The sequence below is a fragment of the Strongylocentrotus purpuratus genome, unplaced genomic scaffold (assembly GCF_000002235.5).
Source record: "Strongylocentrotus purpuratus isolate Spur 01 unplaced genomic scaffold, Spur_5.0 spur5_scaffold_10, whole genome shotgun sequence".
Classification (NCBI taxonomy): Eukaryota; Metazoa; Echinodermata; class Echinoidea; order Camarodonta; family Strongylocentrotidae; genus Strongylocentrotus; species Strongylocentrotus purpuratus.
Window position 1 is genome coordinate 13469963 of NW_022145595.1, and position 26368 is coordinate 13496330.

At 40.1% G+C, this 26368-nt stretch overlaps 1 protein-coding gene across 4 annotated transcripts; it reads right to left on the bottom strand.

Annotated features, from left to right (window-relative positions):
- Window positions 1–219: 219 nt before the first annotated feature.
- Window positions 220–25234, bottom strand: LOC100891130. 4 transcript variants are annotated; one of them, XM_030979566.1, is made up of 3 exons: window positions 25133–25234; window positions 4081–11876; window positions 220–1104 (listed from the first exon to the last, which is right to left on the bottom strand). In XM_030979566.1, the coding sequence occupies exon 2, from the start codon at window positions 11853–11855 to the stop codon at window positions 4110–4112; it is 7746 nt and encodes a 2581-aa protein (XP_030835426.1). In that variant the 5' UTR covers window positions 11856–11876; window positions 25133–25234; the 3' UTR covers window positions 220–1104; window positions 4081–4109. The 4 variants fall into 4 exon arrangements, with proteins under 4 accessions (XP_030835426.1, XP_011662262.2, XP_030835427.1 ...); XM_011663960.2 differs by having other exon boundaries at window positions 220–1110; XM_030979567.1 differs by having other exon boundaries at window positions 220–1142.
- Window positions 25235–26368: the final 1134 nt, after the last annotated feature.

A 26368-nucleotide genomic window follows, 5' to 3' on the forward strand; every position in this document is an offset into this window, starting at 1 on the left:
ATCAACATTTTAGGCCTTTTAACATAAATTTTACAAAATATTGTCATAGATGCTAACGGCTTTCCATAATTGTTCAGTCCAACCAGATAAAGTTAAACTAGGGATCTTTGTGAAACACCCCCTGATCGAAATATGTTGGCTCACTACTAAAACTACTTAAGATCAGCTCAGCTGCAAGGGGGGGGGGGGGGGGGGGGGGGGGAAGGGGGAGGGGGAAGGGGGAGGGGGTGGGGTATGGTACATAAACATATTGGCTGAATTCTGACACATCCATAATGCAATTTGTAACAATATCTAGGTACCATCAAAGAAATCATCGCAGAAAAATTCAGTCGCAATGGAACCAAATTAAGTAATATGAATTTTTAATTGATGAAAATGTAACTATTCCCATTAAAATTGGCAGCCTTTTTGTTTATTTAATGCAGCATATTGAAGTAGGAAGTATATTCACCACAGGAGCTCAAGTGGCACTTGAAAAACGTAAACATTTTTATATTAAGATAGAATAAGGAAATTATCCAAAGCCACATATTCAATTATGAAAGTATCTTTAGAACAAGTATCTTTTGGACACATAATATAATTACTTTGGCATAATAAACATATTACAACACATAGCATGTACAGGGTAGGTATAAACCATTTCATTGTTTAGAGAACACATATCTTCAGGAAAATGAGGTTTGTACAAAAACATGGTAAAAGTGTAAAACACACAAAAATTGATAGAACTTACACTGACAAAACAGAGAATATTTACCACATTCTGGCAGCTCTTTGGATTGACTTCAGAAAAAGATTATCTTTGTTGTAGCTTCCTGAATTCAAGGGCGTCCATTGCCACCTTTGAATCGCTTACTTGGACATCACTTGGTGAAGGTCGCTTGGTGAAGGTCACTTGCTGAAGGTCACTTGGTGAAGGTCACATCAGGTCACTTATAATTGACTTGCATTATCAGTGTCCAAGGGTTCATCGCTGACTTTCAGACACTGAAGATTTAATTTACCTTTAGTTCTCCAGTCAGTGGACATGCAGCAGTCAGAATGGCCAGTTGTTGCGAGGTTTTTTCTTGATACGGACAATTCTTGGACCTTTGTTCTCTGTCTCTGTGTCATGAAAGTAAGCAGAAGAATGCCAGCTGTCCCAAGGTTAATTTTCACCGTAAAAGATCATGATACCTTTGTTTTAACTCAATATACCAACTACAGTCAAACCTGCTTTAGTGACCACCTGTCTACAAGGAGTCAAGGACCACCTGTCTACAAAGACCACATTTTTTGTTTCCCTTGAAAATGGATTCTCCTTTAAACATGTACTAAAAGAACCTGTCTTCAAAGACCACCTACGGGTCTACAAAGACCCCTTTTTGTGTTTCCCTTAGTCGGTCACGATAGACGGGTTTGACTGTATAAGACGGCACTGCACACAAGAACACTTATCCTGAAGTAGATATTTTGTTCTAAAGCTATTGCCTATGCAACAGTTCTGTCACATGGCTGTGTAACAGATGAAGGAGATTCTAGAATCTTTATTCTCATGTTTCTGCATACACAACTGTCAGGAAACAGAAAGGTGTCCGGGGGGGGGGGGGGGGGGGGGGGGGAGTGTTTCACAAAGATCCTAAGTTGAACTTATCTCTAAGTTGGACTTAACAATTATGGAAAGCCATTAGCATCTTTGTAAATGTTTTTAAAAGGCATAAAGTGAATGTTGAAATAAACAAGGTTTTTGATTGGTTTACAGTTAATGGCTTACAAGCTAATTTAGATAATACAAATTGTATTCCCTTTACTACCCCGAACCCAAAATTTGACAGTGTGCTATTAATTTAAAAGTTGTTAATGTCCAAAATAATCTGACTCAGATAAAGCATGAGAAATTTGTAGGTCTTACAATTGATGAAAAGTTCACATGGTCAAACCACATTGATAATTCATGTTCAAAGATTGCTTGAATCATTGGTGTAATAAGCAAACTTAAGTTTGTTTTACCCTCCCATATTTTGTTTATTATTTATGATTCAATGCCTTTACCACATTAATCATATGGTGATACATGTATGTTGGGGGCCAATTGCTCAACATCTCTTGTTAACAGAATTTTTTAGTTACAAAAAAACGTTCCATGAGAGTTATTGCCAAGACACAATATAGAGCACAATTTTCAAATATTTTGTGTATTAACTGTCTATCAATCATGTCAATTACAATTGGGTGATTTTATGTTTAAATATGTTAACAGGCCTTTATCGCAAAGGTACATGTATATATCGACTGGTACATATCAAATGATTCTATCCGTAAATACAACACCAGAGGCTCACATAAATTACATTCTATATTCTTTGTACCTTTGCCTCAAAGGTACATGTACATATCGACTGGTACATATCAAATGATTCTATCCGTAAATACAACACCAGAAGCTCACATAAATTACATTCTATATTCTTTAAAACTACCCAAAGAAAGACAAGAGTGAGGTACCAGGGGCGGATCTAGCTTTTTGCTAAGGGGGGGGTTGACCAATAATGACGATGCGGAGCATCGTCCACGAGCCGCGAAGCGGCGATCCGATTTTTTGGGGTGTTTATTTGAACCCCGTAAGTGATGTTTTCCTGGCATCTATTAACACAATGGAGACCATAAAAAGCAGTGCATGAACACGTCCGTATTACACCCCCATGTATGGTAATTTACCCTGTATGCCAACTTTTTTGCATGATTCAAACATACCTTCCAGTAAAAAAAGATGCGAGACTGGATTGCCGCAACTTCTTTGCCCTGTTTGCTTCCATATTGCTTGTCACTACACTCAGACCAGACTGATAAAAAAGTGAGCAACTTGAACAAGTAATCCAGGAAATGAGCAGCCCAGCTCAGCGTGCGTTGCCAGGTTAAATCTTCACAAAATCCCTACCCAAACGACACTTAAAATATCCCCAAAGTTGCCAAATTTTGACAGAAAATCCCCAAATTCGTTTTTCATAAAACTCAATATTATTTTCATTCCCAAATATTTATTTTTCATCCCCAAAGACTTCAACAATCCCCCAATTTTTTTTTTTTTTAATGTGGGGATTTTGGGGATGAGAATCGGCAACGCTGGCCTAGCTTGTCACTTCGGCGGTGGCCCGTGTCCTCAAAAAAGCTGATGGGGGGGGGGGGGGCAAGGGACTCTGTGACATTTGTTCGCCCAACCCCCCCCCCCCCCCTCCCCCAAAAAGAAATAATAATAATAATAATAATAATAATAATAATAATAATAATAATAATAATAATAATAATAATAATAATAATAATAATAATAATAATAAATGAAATAAATACATAGAAATAGAATAAAATAAAATTACAAGTTTAAAAAAAAAGATAAGATTTAAAAAAATGGTCCCCGGATTTTTTTTTTTGGGGGGTTGCAACCCCCCCAACCCCCCTCTCTAGATCCGCTTCTGGGTACAGAGGCCAAGTCCTCTGGAATGGTTTAACTGATGACATTAAAAACTCTGTGTCACTCCAAAGTTTTAAAACAAAATTTAAAAAATATTTATTTTAATTATGCAATACTCTTTGTAACTCAGTAATGATAATTTTCCAATGACTGCCCCCCCTTTTGTTTTTATATATATATATGTTTGCAATGTGATATGATTATTTTGGGGATTAACCATGGCAAGGAACTTTGCTTTTGTTTCCCCCTCCCCCTTACTGGTTTTTCATCTTATTTGACCCCTTTGTCATTTACTTGTTTTTTCTTGAAAAAAACAACAACAAAAAACAAAAACACAAGTCAGAAAAGAACCAGCGGGACTTGAGCCTGCATCTACTGACTTTTTTTTCAATACAGATTGATCAAACGATCTTATTTACTGGGTGTAAGCCACAAATATGCTTAAATAATTGAAATTTCTCCCAGGAAGCATTACATTTATACAATTGTTTTTTCTTGTAATGTACATGTTTGTATTCCTTTGTATTTTATAATGTACATCATTTTATATTTGAATGTTTCTTTAACTGGAATGTGGAAAAATAAATGAAATGAAATGAAAAAGATTTAATCCAATATAAGCTTACCTCACCGATGCTGTGGTTTCTCTTGACTCTTACGATGGTCCTACATGGCTTGGTACATTTTTAGAGTTAGATGTAGGTGCTGGTGGTGAAGGTTCTAGGACACAGCTGTCAATCTTGGCAATCTCCTCCACAAGACAGCTCTCATCATACTCGTTGTACATCGCATTGAGGTTGTTCCCCCTGATTTTTGTTGACACAGGTTCAGGGGATTTACACAGCATTGAGGAGTCAACTTTCGGACTGTCATCGGGTCTCTCCGAGTCAGATTGAAACTTTGCCAGGAAATGCCGCTTCTTCGAATACCTCGGAGACTTCAGTTCAGACTTCCCGACACTCATGTCAACTTGACTTGATGGCTCATCTGACGAGGAGGGCGACTGTTGGCTCTTGCTTCGTTTCAACTTCCTCTCTGCGTCGCTCTTCAGCAGCATCTGAAGATCAGAGCCTGACTCTGGGGACATCAGTGTCTTGGAGGCAAGTCTCTGCACCCTGGAGATGTAGAACTTTGGCTCTGAATGATGATACCTTGATGGGGTAGCAGGTTTAAAGGAATTTACAAACCCACTTGGAGTTGGATTGTCATATGGCATCTGAGGAACCACTGAATGTTCTGGAGACACTTTCTGTGATATATTTGTGTCGTTTACATCATTGGAGCTACTGTCTGCTACAGAGAATTCAGTTGTAAGATCTTTACTTGGGACAGGTTTAGTGCACTGGTCACTTTCTGCTGGTCTTTGGTCCCCAGGTGAAGGAATATCCACCAGGCTGAAAGACACATTTTCATCAGCATCATGGGGCATACAAATATCCATAAGTACTAGGTTTTCTTCACTGGTACTGATAGGTTTCCTGACTGGCTCAGGTGGATATTTGAAGTCTGTAGATGGACCTGCTTCAGGATGTTCTTCACGATACCCACTACGATGGTGTGTAGGCAAACGAATCTCTGAAAATCCTCTAGGCAAGTGCTCAACTGGAGTTTCTGGCGTGCTGGGACAAAACTCTGGACACGACCGAACTTCTGGTGAAACTTCTAACTTGATTTGCCCTGCATCTCTGTGATTCCCACATTCAGGTCTAGTGGTGTCTGGTGAAATATCACTTCCTGACCACTGTCTGCTTCTAGGGAAATGTCTGTTTATACGATCTTCTACCCTTCTTGGCTGTTTCTTATCCAACGCTTTCATTGCATCAACTCTATATTCAAGATTGTTTCTTTTTTTCTTGATAATGTCTTTGACGGCCAGCAGCATATCTGAGTTGGCCATTAGACTCAACCAATTCATTACTTTCAATTCAATCGCTGGCTTAACTCTAGGAATACCAGTTGTATTGGGGACAAACTCAGACAACATTGCCTCCTCTTGGTCGGGTGGTATCAACTTTCCAAGAACTTCAGCGTGAATCCGGATGTCTGCCATCAAGATCTCATACTTCCTTCGATGCAGGTACATCTCACGTCTATCAATTGAGATCCTACCAAACACTTCTGACATAATGCACTGTAGAGCGGTCAACGCTGACTTATGAACCTTCAGAAGAGGAGCAACCTGTAATTGAGATGATGCTTTTCTAACCTCTCTTGAGCTGTTCTCCACAGCGTGCATTTTCGCTTTGATTTCCAACAGGGCAACATGGATATCTTCCCAGGAAACAATCGATGTGTACCCAAGGGATGCCATTGATTTGGAAGGCGAGTTCTTAAATTCTTTTGTAAAGTCAATGCAATAGGTTTCCTTTTCCCTCCAAAGACCAGGGAGATGTGCACGTCCTCGTGAGAATCCCCTCCCTCTTCCACTACCAACTGTTTTTTGGTTTCCATAAGGCTTTCCCAAGTTTCCAGGATATATGTATTTCCTGTAATCAAACCTCTGGGAAGGGGTACGAGACCTCATTCCAGAGCCGGGTCTGAATGGCCCACTCTTAGCTGATCTCCAGTCATACCCTTTGTTAAATCGCGAGAATTGTTTGTAATGTTTGAATTTACTCCCTGGTTCACGAACATGCTCTCCTCTGTCACTATCAATATCACTCTCCGAGCCTGATACATACTTCCGTTTGTGTCTAGTTTTCTCTCCATCATTTCTAGTGTGTTTGTATTTTCTGTGCCTTTCAGGACTCCTTTCACTTAGCTTTCTCCTTTGAGGAGTCCGTTTATAATCAGATTCACCTACTTTATCATCGCCATAGTCATATTTCTTAGACTCTGGACTTTTTCTTTTCTTCTTCCCACCCGAGTGACTGCTTGTAGGTGTGGTAGATTCATTTGATGTATCCAACCTCCTTTCGTCTTCACTTCCTTTTCCATTTCTGATGTGATCTAACGAGGCATTCTCTACTAAATCGCAGTTTGTTTGCTCAAGTTGGTCTTTGTGGGTTGCACAAGAAACATGTACTTCTCTAGCAACGTTGTCATGTTGTTCTTTACTTCCACTAGTAACCTGGCTGGAAGCAACCCTTGCTTCACTTACAAATTCTGTAATTGTTTGTTCAATGACATGATCTGGTTTGTCTGTTATCTCACCGAGAGCCTCCTTGGCTTGCCCTTTTTCCTTTCCATCAGACGATGCCTTTCCTTCTTTGTTGCCAACTACTTCCGGATGCACAACTCTCTTTACAAGGCATTCATTTGAATTTTCTTTAGCGAGTGCCTCAGCACAAGATGCATTGTTCAATGTCCCTCTTACTGATTCTTCTTGCTTACAATTCAAATTCTTTGAACAAGGTAAAATATCAGTTGGTTTAGGATGAGGCATTTTGTCTTTTTGCATGTTTTTTCTGGCCTTGCTCCGGGATATTTTCTTGCTTTCTTCCACTTGTGTATGAGGCCACGTTAGTGGTCTGAGTTCTTTAGGATCGCCTGCAGGATCTGGAGTTAAGCTTCTCCTAGGATCAATCCTTCTATGTACAATGTCCTTATCCTCAAGAGGAATGAAATGAGGATCAGTTTTGTTGGTCTTATCCTTGATTAGAGGACGGCCATGAAATTCCTTGGCTTTTTTCTTTGATTTCTTGCTAATGGATTTCTTCTGTTTCTTATCTCTTTTTTCAGGAGACAGTGACTGTCCATGCCTTGATCTGCTGGATGAGTGCCTCTCCCCATCACTGTCAGCTGAATTTTCAAGAGAAGTACCTCTTTGACGCCCAACAGTTCTTGGTATTTCATGAGATACCATTCTCTCTTTCCTAATACCATCTTGTCTTGGATAGTCAGAATGTGGGTCATCGTTGAGCTCAACAACTCGATAGTAGTGAGAACCATGTTCATGCTGTGCAGATGAGTCTGGGTACCTTTCCTGAGCATCATAAGGGTGCCTTTGTACTTTGCTGTGATCTCCTGCCCTTGACTGATTGGTACTGTCTTTCCTCAAGAACTGCTCATCATCATCTCTCAAAACAACAGTAAATTCAACCTTCCTGTTGCTAGGATCGTCATGAACAGAGTCATCACGAAAGTGCTTTGATGAAACTTCATCTGACACATCTCTATATTCTATCTGCCTCTCAGGAACTGTAGATGTCTCGACCTCAGGTCTCACTTCTCCGGTGGATGATTGCACTGGGCCTCCAGTGAGAGCTTGTAAAGCCATTACAAGAGCTGCTCTATGCGCTGGATTAACAGCAGCATTTATTTGAATCTGCAGGGCCTGAACGGCTGTCATTTGTTCCCTTATCATCGGGTTAACTGGAGTTTCTTGAAACTGTCCTCCACTATCTCTCCTTGAAAGTCCAATATCACTTTTTGCATAAATCCGAGAGTCAGGGCTCTGCTCCTCTCTATACCTTTGGATAGGTCTGTCTGGTGCTTCATATCTGTGAACTCTCTCTGCCGGTTGAGGATAGGAGTAAACACTTTCCTCGTTATCCAATCTTTCAATTCTAGGAGGAGGGTGTGTGTAATGAGGATGTGTTTCTTTACATGGATGGCTAGACATAGTCCTGTCTGAGTAATCCTGATCATCTTCATACATCTCCCTTCTTGATATCCTTGGATCATCTTTTGGGTACTCAATGTGATCCATTCTGGTGTCTCTTCCTCTTACAAGCAATGGTTTCAACGCTTCTTGGCTGTACCCATCCTCAAAAGTCCCAAACTCATCATTTTCTATACTGATATCACTAACATTACTGAGTTCACGCATGTAAACAGGTCTGTGTCGATTCTTTGGGCTATCAGGGTATCTGTTGCCGCGCCTGTTGAAGTCCGATTGATGCCTGTGCCTTTCATCTTTCACATGATAATGTGGTTCATTTTCCTTTTCATGACAGGCATTATTGTTTTCCTCCTCATATTTCATTGAGCTAGGACCTCCAATATCAGATGAAGCAAAGTGGTCAGTTCTGCTTTGTGTTTCATAGTTCACTCTCTCTTTCGGACCAAAAGGATCTTGGTTGCTGAACTCATCTTCAACCGGTGTACCTGGTGATTTGGATCGATTCAAAGTGTCCTCAAAGATGCCTCTGTCCTCGAAAATCACGCTGGAGGTCACACAAGTATCAACTACACTATTATTCTTTGACACAACACCCATCTTTTGTTGAGATTCAAGGCTATCATCATTTCCAGAATCTGCTGACTTAATGACTGTAGGGACAGAAACACCATTTCTTCCATCAAGGACAGTCTCTACTTGGAACTGACTTGTCCCGTTGCACATGCTATTTCCTGTCCCACCATCAACTTTTGGAGGGTTAGGTATTTCTATTCTGAGGGTGTTCTGGACAGAGGCATTCTCACTTGTGTGATTGGTACACAGCAAATCTGTATGAACATCTAAGCGAGGTAATGGCACAGTTCTGTCTGGCTGAAATGCATTACCAGACACTTCAGAGATATTCTGTGACACTGGGCTGGCACTAGGAGAAAGTACGGCTTCTTTTGGCACACTCACCAACTGGCTCTTATTGCTGGTTACATCTATTTGAGTTGTATGTTGCACATCAGTTGAGGGGGATGGATGCTTTGTAATTTCTATTACCTGATGGTGAGCAGTTGCTTCATCCTTGCTAATCTCTGCATCTCCACTATTGTTCAAAGTCTGCAAGGTGCTCTGCAATGATGATAGAGCCTCTTTGAATGACTGCTTTGAACCGAAGGCCGACCTCATCGGACTATTAGTGTCTTCATGCAGGTATGTTGTCCAACTAGCAACCTGTGCTTGTTGACCATCAACCTTGCTCTTAACCTCTCCGTCAGTCCATTCTGACGGGGAAATGACCTCACTGTCCTTTCTGCCAGCTGTCTCGGTTTCCTTAAAGTCACTTTTGGCATTCTTTTCTTCATCTGATTTCAGAGTGGGGACCACTGAGCCATTTCCAACACTATTAGCTGGTACCACATCTGCCTCATTAGAGATAGCTTCGATGCTGTTGGGTACATGACGGACAGGGGTTGAAATTTCCATGTCCACTAAATCAAAATTGTCTGCTCCCGAACATGTCGCCATTTCCTTTTCAGAGGCACTAGCACATGCAGTCAATGTACGATGTACAGGTTTACATGGACCCTCCTTATTCTGGATTTCTTTGTTGGCATTTTGCGCATTTTGCTGGATACGTACAGTTATTGGCATATTGTCACTTATGGGATGATTACTTGGGGCTTCCTTTGGCTCACTGTGACCCAAAATGAGAGATTCTTCATGCCCCTCAACTGGCAAAGACTCAGTTATACCGACATTACCTTTAGTTATTAAACTTTTACTTGATGCAGCTGACACTATACTTGGTTGTGTAACAATACTTGGTTGATGGTGTGGCCAAATTTCATTTCCTTGATGGCCATTTGGGGGCATCTCGTACTGGTCAGACATAGGAGTATGCTGTTGAATCTGGGTACCATCAATGCCATAGCCACTCTTGTATGGTGTTTGGACCGGTTGGGCTATATTTGGTTTTGCTTTGCTTGAGCTTGCAACAGACCCATACACATAGCTTATTGGAACTGGAGGCGAGTTGTTTATCTGCACAACAGATTGATGACTAGATACCTGTGCCACCTTTCGGGCTGTTGTGTAAACGCATCCAGAAGAAACCATAGATCCTTGATCTAACTTTGTTTCATCCAGTCCTACACTCACATGAGCACCTTCTGCTAAACTGGTTGAAACGTCATTGAGGGTGCTCATGCTGGCACTGCTTGGAGTTTTATGACCATTTGCACCATTTGAAATATGGACTTGGATAGGGGACCCCTTCTTGAGCTCTTCATCTGTAACAGGCACTTGTTTAGGCTTGTCCAACTCCTTCCGGTCATCTGCAGATAGGGCAGCTGCTTTGGGATTGTGTTCTATTGATAATGGAATGCCCATCAGTGCATTGCCTGTACGAACAGATACTTCAGTCACTTCAGTCACTGCACTCTCCGTCTCTTTGGGATTGTGTTTTATTGATAATGGGATGCCCATTTGCACATTCTGCTCTTTAGAGTCAGATTTCTCTTGATCGTCTTCAGATGATGAAACAACTGTCAAATTAAATTTCCCATTATCCATTGAAGGGGTGATTGAAAATTTCAGAACAATGTTTGGAGTGTTGGGAGTCATAGATACAGTTTTGTTTTTCACATCCTGTTTTGGCTTGGCAACCTTTGTGGATCCTTTGACCTTGCCCTTCACAGGCTTCTTGGTATTTGTACTTTGCTTTACCACAGATTGCTCTGATTTATCCTCTTTCAATGCATTACCTGTACGAACAGATACTTCGGTTACGGATGTCACTGCACTCTCTGTCCCTTTCTCACTTGTCTCAACAGAGTCAACAGACAGATTATTCTTCTGGAGGATACCCTTCAAGGACTTCGGCGTTGTGACCTCTGCACCTGAATCAGCTGCTGAGGTTATATCTTCTGCCTTCTTGGCTTCAGCTATCCTCTGGAGTGCATTATGGCTTGAACTATATGTTTTTACTGGGGGCTTGTTTGGATCAGTACTCTGCAAGGGTTTCCTTTTCATATTCATCTGCACCACCCCAGTGATTTTCTTGGTGACTGCATTTCTTTTTACAACCTGGATTGTCTTGCCTCCATCTAACTTTTTCCCAACAGCCTCCAAACCTGCACCACTGTCTGAACAAAGAGATTCTCCAAAACTCCTCTTCTTTTTGACTGGATTTTTAGATTTGTCTGGGTTCTCAGATTTACTTGCCTTTTCAGATGTGTCCTGATTTTCTGATTTTTCAGGAATTGCTGGTTTACCAGACTGAGGAACTGCTCCAGGTGTCTTGGCAAGGGTGCTGTAGGATCCTTTGCCATACAACAGACGTGGATCTCTTGGTCTTTCAATACTTGATGTAACTCCATTCTGCAGAAGATTTAAGGAACCCTTTGATGGATCGATGTTGGTTTGTTTAGATCCATCTATAAGTGCCTCACTGTTGCTGGGTTTTACTTGTATCGCTCCTTGCAAGGGTACCTCTCCAGATTTCTCACATTTTGATTTCTCCGCATTCGATGGATCAATTCTCTTCTTCTGATCAACCGTAATATCCCCATTGCCGCTCTTCAGTTTCTCATTCTTAGCCTCCTTCCCAGTTGATTTCTGACTGAACAACTTATGGAGGGACGTAGTGGCATATTTCCTGGAGCTCGGCACCTTCGGACGTCTGCTCTTACTCTTTCCGTTGACAGTCACTGCAAGAGAGCTTAACTTCAAGATATTACTCAAGGACAAGCCTGAGGTGGGTTGCTGTTCAAATTCTTCTTCAAGAGAGGACAGTTTCCAGGGGTTCAGTCCTTTAAAACGTTCACTCAGGGTAACTCCTGTCCCCGCCATAGCTTCCTCGTTAACTCATGCCTACAGAAGAAAAACAAGAAGAGTTACTATAGACATTTAATCGCAATTTGGCATATAACAATCGCATTTGTGATCTAGCACCGCAAAACCAAACAAAAAGTTACCAGATAAGATTTTTTGAAGTTTGGGTTTAATCCTAAAAGAGGAATTCCTCAGCTATAAAAAGATGTATAACTCATGGGAATTGGAAGTTTGTGACCCAATGAAAGAAAATGACTAGTGTCCACTCCTAAGAAATGTTACTTCTGAAAAGTGTATTAAACAGTTTTTTTAATTTTCCTGAAAGCATCCTGATTCACAAGATATTGTGCAAGGGGTCTAAAATTGGAAACACATGAATTTGGCACATTATATCAACTATGAGTTTATAATATCCAAATATCAATGCAACATAATACTCTGTTTCAAAATTATGTGAGAGCAAAATGAGACCAGTAACTAATACACACAAAAAAAATGTCAATATACTTTTTTTTCATATTTAGGTGCTTTTGACATGACATCTAAAAAATTATGAAAGTATATTCCTTTAGAAATACACAAAACTAGAATTGACCAAAATGACTTAATACATCTTTAGCCAGTCTTACCATACAACTTTATTCTTTGCTTTGTGCTGGACAGTTACACTTACATGTACATATTCCATTTGATAGGGCAAAAAAGTATGCATGATAAAATATAGATCTATGCAAACAATTAAACAATATCTTTGCCCTTTACCCTTGAGTTGTATCTACACAATATGATCTCCACAATCGTTCACCTATTAAGTACAGAGTTCAGTAAGTATACTAAATCCATACTAGAGCCTGAAACTGCATATGTCCCATACCTTATAGAAAAATCATTGCAAGTTTTGCATGTATCAACTTCTATTGTATGGTGAATGCCCCTCCTTTCCTGAGGCTCGCAGTTACATGCAGGGGCTTGAATGTGATATTGAACTTATAATAATAATAATCTGCATTTATACAGCACTGTACATGTACAGGATACCATCTCTGAGCGCTTTACAGAAATTATTACCCCAGTCGTCAGAATCATTCACGCACAATGTGCATCATCTCCACTCCCTGGGGAGTATTCCTACCACATGGTCACAGTATCAAGTATCACTAATCTGAGAATGAAACCTAAACAGGCTGAATCAGGGATAAATATTGGGAAAGAAGTTAACTCTTTGCTATCATTGGGTGTCTTTTGAAGAAATTCTTCCCAGAATAGTCGAACCCTTTTTCAATTCCTTCTCTTTGTACTTACTTTAAGTTTAATTCAATTTTGTAAACGATGTGATATAGTAGATGTGATACAACATGTATATGTAGAGCTAGTTATTATTATACAGGCAAAATTCCCTTATTAAAAGCGTAAGCACATACTGAAACATACTGCAATGTTTATTCTAGCATCACTTAACTGATATTCTCAGGGTTAGAACTATTTCACAGACTTGAGAGATACACTAAAAACAGACATTTGTCAGTAAACACTGTGATTCTTGTAGCACGTTAGCTTGTAAAGGCATTATACAGCCTACAACCAACTGTGAAATTAGTAATGATGAACAGTAAAGGAACTGCCAAAAAGTAAACTACTCTTTTACCCTGCAACATTTACCATCCATAATACCCTATCAAAATGGCAATGGCGGTCACTGTTGTGCCCTTTTATTTTTTAGGCTGATAGGCCTCTCTGACGAGCCAAATTGCCTTCCCCAAGTTCCATACAACTGCCAACGTGTGAGACTTACATGTAGCTGCTCACAGCAACTTCAAAGTCCATTATCATACCAGTAGTGCATGTACATTGTAGTATCCATAGAATCTCACTGCACTTTAATAATTCATTTTTTTCCCCTTTGTACATGTCAAACATGTAGTCTTGTGGAATGTCTGGATTTACATGTCTACAAATAGAAATCGAAACTGAAAGTAACCCTATTCCTTATAATATGAAACGTATTGTCAATTGAAGGGAAGTTCATGTATCTGTAGCACTGATATGAAATGTTATTCTGCTTTTTTGTCAAATTGCCTTTGGAATGTCTTGGGCGAGAATTTTTTTCACAATGTATATATTTCTATTTCACATAGAATATCATTTTTTGCTTTTGAATATATTTCAAAATAAGGCTACAAATGGCTCTCCATAATTTTAAAGTCCAAATTAGAGTTAAGTTTGACATACATGTACATGTAGGATCTTTGTGAAACACACCCCAGGTAATATAAATTTTCTTTTCACTTGAGGGAGGAAGCTTGTTTTCAGCCTTCCGACTTTATCATTTGTGTAAATACTCTTTGTTGGGACTGTGCAATACAGAACTTAATTTTCTACAGGAAATCAACGGACTGCCTTCTTCCAAGGTTAAATCTACAAGCTTGCTATCCATAGGACCACCTTTCACAAGGACCACTATTCATAAGGACCGCTATCCATAACGCGTGACTATTAAAATGAATAGCGGTCTTTTATAAATAGCGGCCCTTATACAATGTAATAGCGAGCAAACCATAGCCAATTTACCTCTCTATTCATAAGGACGGCCATTTATAAAGACCACTATCCATAACGCGCGACTATTAAAATGAAGAGCGGTCTTTTATAAATAAAAATATTAATTTTCTTTTCACTTGTGGGAGGAGACCTGTTTTTCGGCATTGGTTCTCACTTTATCAATTGTGTAAATACTCTATATTGGGACTTGTGCAATACCCTTAACTTAATTTTCTATGGGAAATCAACGGACTGCCATCTCCCAAGGTTCACTCTACAAGCTGGCTATCGATAAGAACCGCTATTCATAAGAACCATTATTCATGAGGACAGTATCCAAGGACCATTATTCATAAGGACCATTATTCATGAGGACCATTATTCATAACCACTATCCATAACGCGTAACAAAATGAATAGCAATTCTTTATGAATATTGGCCCTTATTAATAGCGAGTAAACCACAGCCAATTTTGCTCGCTTTTCATAAGGACCTGCACTATTCATAAGGTGTGACTATTAAAATGAATAGCGGTCTTTTATAAATAGTGGTCCTTATAAACAGCGAGCATTAACGGGTGGCCTATTCAAAAGTAAGATACACCTGAAGTTATTAAATCTGAACTCATTCCTCACAATGATTTCCACTGAGGTCACATATGTACATGTATATGCACACACTATTTTCCCAGAAAAGCCAATTCATACTTCCTATTGTAACAGTTGGGACCATGCATGCACTACAGAATCACCCAAAAGATTCATGGTGTGATTGTCAGTTAGAGCTCAATAGAGGTGTACTTTTTATTACCGGTAAAGACTGCATGATCCACTTGGGGAGTCAGGGCGCCCAGACAGGCTCAACGCTTCAACCACATATTTTTCCAAGCTAACTTTCTTTGGGACGCAATTTAACCCTGTTTTCAATGGATGAGGAATGTTCAATCACAATGACGGTTACATGCATATATACCATTTTAAAGCTGAGAGTCTATTCTTTCAGAATTAGACGTAAACTAACTAGTCATTTGGGGTGACTTTTTCGTGGTTCTGTGGTCCCAATTATACTTTACAGCATGTTCTGTTTACTTTTCATTTGAGGTTTCACATTTTGCTTATGATACTCTATGATTTACATCTGTTCTGCTGTTCTGCAAAGCATTTACATGAACATTTCAGCTCATGACCTCCATTCCTCTATTATTCTCATTGCCAGAATTACCACGCCTGGTTTCTTCCATTCATTTCCATCCCATTTCCACTTCATAATGATATCTACTTTTAAATTTCCATTCATCTTGAGAACACCTCATGATCACCTTTTCATATGGTCTATTGGTTCTTTATTCTCACTGGGTTCTTTCATTATGCATTATGTTGTGCTTTTCCATTTTTATGTTTGTGAGTTGTGACTGTTTTTTTTATTCATGTCACTTACGTTCTGATTGGTTAAAGGTATGCATGTAGACCAGTTTTGGAAACGCCCCCTTCTCAAAAGAAGAAATGGAAGCTCTTACATGTAATGTGAAAGAATATGTTTTGACTAATACCTGATGATACAAATTTTGCCAGGATACCACCCTAATTGATATTTTGGTAAATTATCATAACAAATATAATGTGGTGGTGGTTATTTTACCTGACTGCTAAGTAAGCATAAATGCTAAGTAAGCATAAATGCTTGTACAGTAAGTAAGCAACCAGACGGCCGACGGCTTTACATGTAGGTCCTCTCTGAGGGACCTGGTAATGAGGATTAATGCCTTACCAAAGATAGATATCGTGAATGCACCTCAACATTCAACATTGAACATTTGGGCATATATTTCTGCTGTTTTGTGAATTTAGGTTGAAGTATTGCCATCTAAACCTCTAAAGGCAATATATTTAAACAATATTGAATGGATATTTCGCACCCAAAACCCTTGAACTGCAATTTTACCACTTTGGGTCTATATCTTTAAAATTAAGTTTACTCATGTAAAGAGCAGTGCAACACAGTGCAGCACATGTTTATCTACTATAGCTAGTTCAAACGTTTATAAGTTGATAGCAGGAGTGCAGTCAGTTGAGCAGAGTCTGAGAAAAGAAAACTATAAGTTTACACTACAAAGCACTGGAAGAAGGAAACATGTAGGAAGGTGTTTATTTCATGTACAGTGTACGTGTACAACTACACGGTAGCCTACACATAATTGGGAAAATTGGGAATCCCCTAACAATGACATCATACGTTTAAAAAAATGTTCTGCTGAGTGCAAGGTACCTACAGGTACATGTATATATGGGTCATTCCATGAACTTGGGGGCAGTTTTTGTGACATACCAGAAGTGAGAAACTATGTCTCCTTTCAACTGTAACAATGTTTGCTCAAATTAAGTTTTGCATAAAAAGCATAGCCAACTATCTTCAGAAGTAGTCAAGCTTCATGGTGAATCAATATTATGGACCCAAAGTTTGTGTAATGTTACATGTACATGTATATGAATATGGTGCCTATGTACAGTGTAACACTGGTAAAAGAGAAATGTGTATTAAGCAAAGATTTTGAAGAAAAGCAACTGAAACAGGAACAATTCTTGCAGGGCACTACTACCAGTATATTCAATGCATACAAATATTCAACAGATTATTTCATATTCCATGTGTAGTAGAAGATCTCAGACCAACGTTACATGGACACCATCATATTTTTGCCCCAACTTTATGGAATGACCCATACATTCTACAAAAATGTACAATCTCTATACATGTATTCTAGAAAACTAACAATGCAAAAACAATTCTCGCTACCCTAAATAGGTACGAAAATCTCGAAATTCGCGAGACGAGGTAATTTTCACTCTCTCGGGTCGTCACTACAACTTCCGGTATAGAGTCCCATCCCGCTGGCGCTAGCGCCTGTGTTCGCTGTGCAGAGTTTTCACGCACGCTAAAATCGATGCCAATCAGTGTAATTTGTACAGATTATAATATGCAATGGAAAGCTTCGGGCAGAATTAGTGACTTTAGCACAAAAGGCCGTTAAACTCTACCGTGAAAGAGAGGGTTGTGATCACGAACGCCTGCACAGGAAGCTGTAATGTCGAAAAGCTATCCCATAATGCAATGCGCGTTTTCAGGATTTTCCCCGGATCTCGGCAGAATCGCTATTGGGGTAGCGAGAATTAATTACTAATTTGTAAAGATGAGTTCACACAATTTTTTATTTGATTAAAAGAAAATCACTAACCTACAAATTTACAGCAAGTGAATTTGTAATTCTTGCAAGGAAAACTTCTATTTGTAGGAAGATGCAACATGTTTTCTTTCCTTTAGAAAATAGGTTGACATTTTAAATTTTAATTAAAATGATCTATTTCAGTAAAAATAGAATTACTGGCTTCAGTGTGACTACCGGTAGGATAGCAATAAATTACCTAAGAACTTTCCAACATGAAATTGGGGTTCTGAAATCTCGATCTCAGTGTTAAATTTGGCTTAAATATCTTTTATCAAAACAACCTTTAGAGCCTATTTAACTTTTTCTACTTCAGGACATCATAAGCAGCTAACTTTCATCCAAAGATAGATTAGACCATTCATATATGAGACTGGGTTGGCTGCCCACAACACAGCAGGGTTCAAGGCGCTATGATATTTGTTTTCCCTCTAATATTATACACTATAATTATACCTTTAGGTGATACCGGTAGTCAAAGGAAACAACATGAATTTCCAAATCACACAGTATGTTCAAAACACTTCAATTAATACACAGTTTTTGTAAGCACAATCCCCCATAGATCATAGATGTAGATGTACTACCTACTACAGTAAATTGTACATGTACACTATACAGTACATCCTACCCTCTTTGCAAAATCATTTGAATAAAGCAATTCACCACAAACCACATGCACACACAAACACAATACAAAGTCATTAATATATAATGGTAATACGTGTACTACCTGTAGCTAGCATAGCAGTCAGCTGACTACAATAAGTTGACTTCGCGTCCTTTTCTCTTTCTCAAAATCTACATTATACTCTCTGTACTCTCTAAATATCTACATCATAATCTAACTTACGAAAAGGTGAATATTCCAAATCCAAAGCTCTAAATCTTGTGTGGATACAAACGAAGACCAGCGAGGAAGTTGTATCACAGATAAGAAAAATGGGAATGGTACAGCCATGCCACCATGCTGCAATGAACTTTGCTACTCGGTGGCGAAGGACTCTGCATGTGACGGAGCACACACAGAGCACAACAGCAATTAAAGGGCAGGTCCGCCCAGTCCAATTCCTGCTGCACGCACACATAATTGTGGGGCATCCCCTCTGACATCATTTCTCTAGTCTCGTGTTTTCAGACCGTGTTAATGAAATGCAGAAGTGTATGGGTTGTCTTCATGATTGGTTACTTGGAACTCAAACATACTTACTATGTGTAAGAACAATAATAATAATAGTGATATTCCACTTTTATACATATATACATAATGTCTCTAAGCGCTTTACAGTCATTACCCTGGTCATCGAATTCAGGCTTGCCGCCTTGCCCGCACACAATGTACATGTAATAATATATAATAATCTGTTTTTTATATAGCGCTCAATACACCGATCCAACGATGTGCCTAAGCGCTTTAAAGATATATTATTACCCCGGTCATCGGATTCAGGCTTACCCGCACACAATGTGTGCACATTTTCCACTCCCTGGGGAGCATTCCAGCTAGTCGCCATTTTACAAGCGCACACTTGCTCGTCCAACCACATGAACGTTCACATCCTACCGGGTACCCATTTAACACCTTGGTGGAGAGTAGCAAGTGCAGGTAAATATCTTGCCAAAGGATATTAGTGCTGTGTCGGGATTCGAACCCTCGACATTCGCATCTACAGTCAAGCGCCTTAAACCACTCGACCACGAGTGCACATTCTCTACTCCCGCATTCCAGCCAGGTGTCCTTTTACAGATGCTCACTATAGCAGGCTTTAAATTTCAATATTTTTAGGGCAAGGCCACTTTCCTATATTACAGCACAAATAGGAAGAATTGGAAAGGGCACAAAAAATCTCCAAGGCCAATGAGAGGGGCATTGAGGCCAATCAAAGGGACCCTCCACGGCCATGGCCTTGGTGGCCTTGTATTAATTTAAGCCCTGCTATAGTGTAATATGTCTTTTTAAAGAATTAGCCCTTTAGAGTTGGGATTGGAGTTGCAAGAAGAGTTAGTCTTTGTAGCACTGGTGAAGAAAAATATCATTCATAATGAATAAAACCATTATTATCTTTAGAAAAAGAAAAAAAATGAGCAATCTATGGTCAATAAAACAAACAAAATTTGCCAATGCCAACCTACAGAACATGTTATCTAGGGTGCCTGACTGACAATACATATTAAATGGTTGAACAAGGCTCGAGAGAAGTGTCTGAATTTTTTAGATGTGGTGAGACTAATTCAATAAATGGGCGAGTGCACAAGTATGATAGTATCACAATGACCAACTCATATCATAATAAACTTTGGGGGTGTGTTCGCGTACCCCTGGCTTTCATACCAGCAAAGCTAGAAAGAAAAGGCCATTGTCAAGATTATATCAAAAATTCCATATCAATTGTTAGGGACTTTCAGACACGGTTTGCATCTACTGGTGCGTATATCGTGGTTTGGGGCACATATATTTCTGTTTGTTTGCAAATCTATTGCGTTTCTATTGCCTCGAGAAAAAACAAATATAAAATTATTTTAAAAACATAACTGGTGGATAACAGATTTAGGTCATAAATGAACTTGTGGTAAAGTTGATAAATGAAGAAGAGAAGAGGAAAACACTTTAATTTAAAGGTCACTTTGAAAATCAGATCCAAAGCAAGGAATCAAAAAGACAAGTAAAAGACTAGTAGCCAAATTCTTGTGACAAAATTGTATTCCATTATCTTGCTCATTTGTTTGTCTTATGATTGGCAGTATATGGAATCATTGAATTTTCAGGGCTTGCACAACCTGGTTCAATTGTTAAGCAAATATTTTCTCATATCATGTGATGATGGCTTGCTAGTTTAATAGTTTGCTTATTAACAAATATGGAAGGCTATATAACAAAAATCCTTTATCTGCTCATATCATATATAAATATAAGTTACATTTGATCAGCGGCCCATTGCAAAGTCCATTCCCACTTTTTCATAACTTATTTAATACAAATCTGATAACGGAATTGAGAGCAAAGAAAAGAGGAGATGGAGAGATAGAGGGAGTAAAAGAGAGTGAGGGGGGGGGGGGAGATAGAAACAGAGAGAAAATGGAAAGATAGAGACAGAGAATGAACAGGTTATAAAGCAAATATAAGCCTACTTATTAAATTGTTCAAGTAGGCTACTGAATGCTATTTTATAAACGTCAGCTACATACATGTACATGTACATGTATCTAAGGGGGGAAAGGTAATCAAAGGCAAACAAGGTCCCACTGCAGGTCCACTTTACACTGGAGGTCAATACGCATTGGCACTGACTCTCTGCTTTGCTGGAGTGGTTGCCATAGGGGGCAGTTGTCTGGAGGTAATTGTCCAGGAGGGGGGGGGGGGGGGTAGTTGTCCTAGAGGGTGGTTGTCCTAGGGGGTAGTTGTCCGGGGGGGGGGGGTAATTGTCCTGGGGGTAGTCATCCTAGAGGGTGGTTGTCCTAGGGAGCAGTTGTCCTAGGGCCAGAGCAGTTTTCATAGAAGGCAGTTGTCCTAGAGGGTGGTTGCCCTAGGAGGTACATGTATTTGTCCTAGGGGGTAACTCACTAACTGTCCTAGGTGGGGTGGGTGGTAGTTGGCATTGACTCTATGCTTTGCTGGAGTGGTTGCCCTAGGGGGTAGTTGTCCTAGGGGGCAGGCGCGCCGGAAGCAGTTTGGGATGGGGGGGGGGCAAACATTTCAGGGGGCTCACCTTCCAGGGGCACTGACGTAATGAGAAAAAACATTTGAAAGGGGGGGGGGGGGGAGAAGGAAAATCTGCATCACCACCACCAGCGCTCAAAATACACGGGAGCGGTGGGCGTTTCGCCCCCGTGAGCTACATAATCGCCCCGTCAGGTTGCTCACGGGGGCGATTGCAAAATTAAAAATCGCCCCCGTGGAATCATAAAATAAAGATTATCTTTTCTGTTATAACTTTAACACAATATTGAGTTTCAATTTTCAAACCTTAAACCAATGAAATGGAACTTAGATTAGCGTGCAAGATTTCTCGTTTTATGAGTAGGCCTAGTTATTACCGATTCAGCTCGCAGTGCAGTGCTGCCGTCATCAGTGGTTATAGGCCTACTGCGCCGTTAGTAGCGGTACGTGTGCAGTGTGCACGCTGCCGCGCCATGTCTGCTGGAGCTGGAGGCGACCGCGCAAGGGCAGAAACATGGTCATGGAGAAGTTTTTCGTTGTGAAAGCGTTAACCCGCTGAAATCTGGTGATTTCAAATGACCAGCAAATAATGAAACTCGACCAGTAAATCAATATTAGGGACTTTCAGATTTGCACGATGAGAACATGGGCAGATCTAGGGGGGGTTAGGGGGTTTAACCCCCTCCTCCCCTTGGGCTGCCAAGTGAAAATGTGACATTAAAGCGGGGGGGGGGGGGGGGGGGAGAGAGATGCTGGAGAGGAGGACTACTAATTATTTTATTTTTTTCAGGGAGGGGGGGGGAAGTGAAGCGCCGTTTTAGCATGACTTTCTTTTTAACTCTTACTTTCACCTATCTCAGATAACCCTAAGTTTTTGGTTGCTGCTTTATATGTAGTTGATAATGCATGATTAAAATAAAGAGAGAGAGAACCACCATCATTTTGCAATGGTTCAGGGTTCGTGTAATGTACATTTGAAACCATTTCTTAGCGTCTCAACCCTAAAAAAAATAGCAATACTATTTTTAAGGAAAAGCATTATACTGAATTAAATAAAGATTAATAGCTTTATATTGGATCATACTAATACTGATACGGGCTAAAGACAATGTGGTATTTTTATAGAGGTATTTGAAAATGACATTCTGATAATCAACATTTGTTCTGGTATCATATGTATATACGCATAATACAACTGATCTTTATGATTTCTTAACGTGACATAGCTTCTTCTCCCCCTGCAAACAAAAAAGAAAACAAGGTTATTTAATAAAAGGATCATGTGACAAATAATCATTGTGATTCAAATTGATGCAAGGATTTTTTTTTAATAAGCAATGCTTTTCACCAGAATCTTCTTTGTAAAAAACAACTTTTACAAATCTCAGCCATGCAAATCTGCCACTGTGTTGTAAGATCACTTTCAGATTAGGAGAAGTGTATTCTATAATGAGTATTTTACATTGAATGGAACGTCACAACTCAGAAAGCATGGATGAGATTTGTAAAAGTTGTTTTTACAAAGAAGATTCGGGTGAATAGCAGTGCTTATTCAAACAAATATTCGCATCAATTTGAATCACAATCATTATTTGTCGCTTAATCCCTTTTAATGACCTTGTTTTCTTTCTCGTTTGCAAGGGGAGAAGAAGATATGTCACATTAAAGACATCATAAAGATCAGTGTTGTATGCGTATATATTATATACACAGGCCAGTAACAGCTATGTAGCTTGTAAATTTGTAAGAGGGAAAATGCTGATTGAAATGATAATGATGAAATAGCAAATAATTGAGGAGTATCGTAGGTACCAATTCAATGGATGTTTGTATAAAAAAGAGCCCCCGTCAGTACTAAAAGAGCCCCTGTGAGAAGGCTCACAGGGGGCTCTTTTTGGGGGGGAAGAGCCCCCGTGGACAAAAAATTCATTTGAGCCCTGACCACCACTCTTACACGTAACACGCAGGCCCCTCGGAACGTTTTTCAAAGTGGAGTATTAACGATAAGTAGAGCGTAAATTGGCGTGGGGTCCAGGGCCTGAGTCCCCGGAAGCTCAGGATTATTAGGCATTAAATTACAGTCATATAAGCATACTTACATGTAGATACCTTATTTGTGACACTGGCAGGTCACTAATTGGTGGGGAGTCCCGTAAGCTCTGGAGTTTAAGGCATTTAATTACGGCCAGATGAGCATATTTTGATACCTCATTTGTGACATTGGCAGGTCCCTTATTTGTTTTCTCTCTCTTTCTTTCTTTTTCTCTGTGACAGACTTTTTCAAAAAGTGACGGGGGGGGGGGGGGGGGGGCAGCAGTTCTGCAGGCCCTGACATGAAGGCTTCTAAATAAGCATATTTTTCGCCAGACTGTAAATTTGGGAATTTCTAATTTTCCAACAAACGCAAAAAATAATTGCAAAATAATTGAGAAAAAATACCGGAAAATCATGTCATTTCAACAGCATTTGTAAATCACTGGTATCCAATAAGAAAAAACATCCCCCCCCCCCCCCCCCCCCCCCGTCAACATGTCTTCTCACCCCTGTAGCAAAAAAAAAAAACACGCTTTCTCATCCTCTCACAATGTTTCCATGATAAGCGTGTATCGCTTTTATAAAATCTTCATTGATTAGTATAGGTGGCATGCAGAATTTTAGGAAATTTGATTCCTGTTAACTTCCCTTTCCTTTGAATGGAATTTTATGTGATTTAATTCAGGTTTTTATTATTGTTATGTTCTTTGGGGTTAAAAATACGAACCATCTTTACTCCATTACTGTTTTTTTTTTTTTTTTGAAAGGGGGGGGGGGGGCATTTGGCTTTTTTTTGGGGGGGGGGAAATGCGTTTTGCCCCCCCCCCCCCCCCCCCACTTCTGGCGCCTATGCTAGGGGGTAGTTGTCTGGGGGTAATTGTCCAGGGGTGGTTGTCCAGGGGGTAGGTGTCCTAGGAGGCAGTTGTCCTAGAGGTGGTCGTGCCAGTAGAGGGTGGTTGCCCTAGGAGGTACTGTAGTTGTCCTAGGTGGTAACTCACTAACTCAGAGACGCCAAGTTCAAAGATCGGCAACGCGTGACACTTGATACATGTACATGTAGCTCTGCTAACTGTCCTAGGGCAGGGGGGTAGTTGGCATTGACTCTATGATTTGCTGGAGTGGTTGCCTTAGGGGGTAGTTGTCTTGGGGTAGTTGTACGAGGGGGGGGGGGGGGGGGTAGTTATCCTAGAGGCTAGAGGGTGGTTTTCCTAGGAGTAGTTGTCCGGGAGGTAATTGTCCCGGGGTTGTCCCGGGGGTGGTTGTCCCGGGGGTAGGTGTCCTAGAGGGTGGTTGTCCTAGGAGTTATCTGGGGGGTAATCGTCCTGGTGGTAGTCGTCCTAGTAGAGGGTGGTTGCCCTATGAGGTAGGTGTCCTAGGGGGTAACTCACTAACTGTATGGCTGGGGGGTAGTTGTCCTAGAGAGTAGAGGTGGTTATCCAGAGGGTGTTTGTCAATCAGTGATTAGTCCAGGGGGTAGGTGTCCTAGAACCGTCGTCTGCACAGTTTTTCCTACACAAAAAGTATACTAATGAGTAATATGCCTCTTTGAGTGGATGACACAATACACAACTCACAGTTAAGCTCATCACTTTCATCCAGGTCCGTGACTTCGTGCCAACACGCGTTGCATTGATTTACCCGCCAGCAGCACTTAGGTTCTTGGCACGATCTCCCCGCCGCCAGCTCGGGCATAAATTATGCAAGACTCTTGTTAAACTTTTCACTCTGTCAACGCCAATTCAATCGGCTAAGTTGATGTTGTAAAAACACACATTTAATAACACATGGAAATCAGAGGACGGAGCTTTTCGACTGAATGTATTGAATACTAAGAATCTACTTACCTCAGTGCCAGACAAGCTTCGTTCGATTCACATGTTGTTTATTGGACCGTAAACACTGCGCAAGTATGATGAATAATGTGGTGTACGGCAATGCAATATGATACATGTACACCAAACTTGAAACCATGCACGATGGCGCGGCTTTGGTGTGTGGTATGGCGCGACTTTGGTCTCTCGCCAATTTTTTTTTTTTTTTAGAGAACGATTTACGAATAATGATTTCCTACATTTTCTTAGAAAATGAAACTAACATTCCTCCCTCCCCTGTGTTCACATTCTGTTTTGTGATGTCAATAGCAACTTCTTGGGCTTATATTTTACCTGCAGCGTGATGTGCAGGTTAGAGTGGTGAGAGGAGATAATTGATATATCGCTCGATCGAAAACACTCTTCAAAGATTTTCAGTGAACGCGGGGACAAAATAAACTAGAGGTGCGGGTCCGTGCACAATAAAATATACATATACATTTATAAGATAACACATACCATAACATACAAATATTACAAAACAAAGAACATAAGTAGACCTAGGCCCCTAGGCCTATCGGAAGCAAAAAGAGAATGTTCAAACCAACTATGAAGTTGAACTAGGTATCCGCACCCCTCCCCCCCCCCCCCCCTATTAGCAATTTCTTTCCAACGGTTAAATTTTGTTGTATCCTTATATAAATAAATATTTAAGCGTACGAAATATATAAATAGTTATAATATTGTAAAACTCGAACATTAAAATGCGCTTTATAATTTACTCTTTACTTTAGCCTATATTTCACTTGATTTGAATACAGAGAAAATTGTTTAGTTATAATATTTAAGCGTATAAAATGTATGTGTGTCAGTTTCACTTTAAAATGCAAAATATTCCAACTCTAAAGGGACTAGGGGTATCCTCTCCCGGCCTAAATCTGTCCCCTCAAATTTCATTGCCGGGTACCGTGAGTGTATTTTAGTTATATTAAATAATTGAAATATATGTTGAAATAACGTCAACTTCATGTAAACAACCATAAACCCTGAAATGCCAAAATGAATTATAAAAAACGTGTTTTTTATGAGGTGTAGTCAGCATTGATTTTTTTTGCTCCCAAAAATATTGAAAATCGCGCCGGCCGAAACTTCGCTCAGTGGGGGGAGGGGGGGGGGGGGGGGTAGTGAGCATTATTTTATTTTGTTTGCCCTCGAAAATTTGAAAAATTGCACCCCCCCCCCCTCCTTAAGCGCCAGGGGGGGGGCATC

Coding starts and splice junctions, on each gene's coding strand:
- LOC100891130 (XM_030979566.1), bottom strand. CDS start 11,855: ATGGCGGGGACAGGAGTTACCCTGAGTGAACGTTTTAAAGGACTGAAC.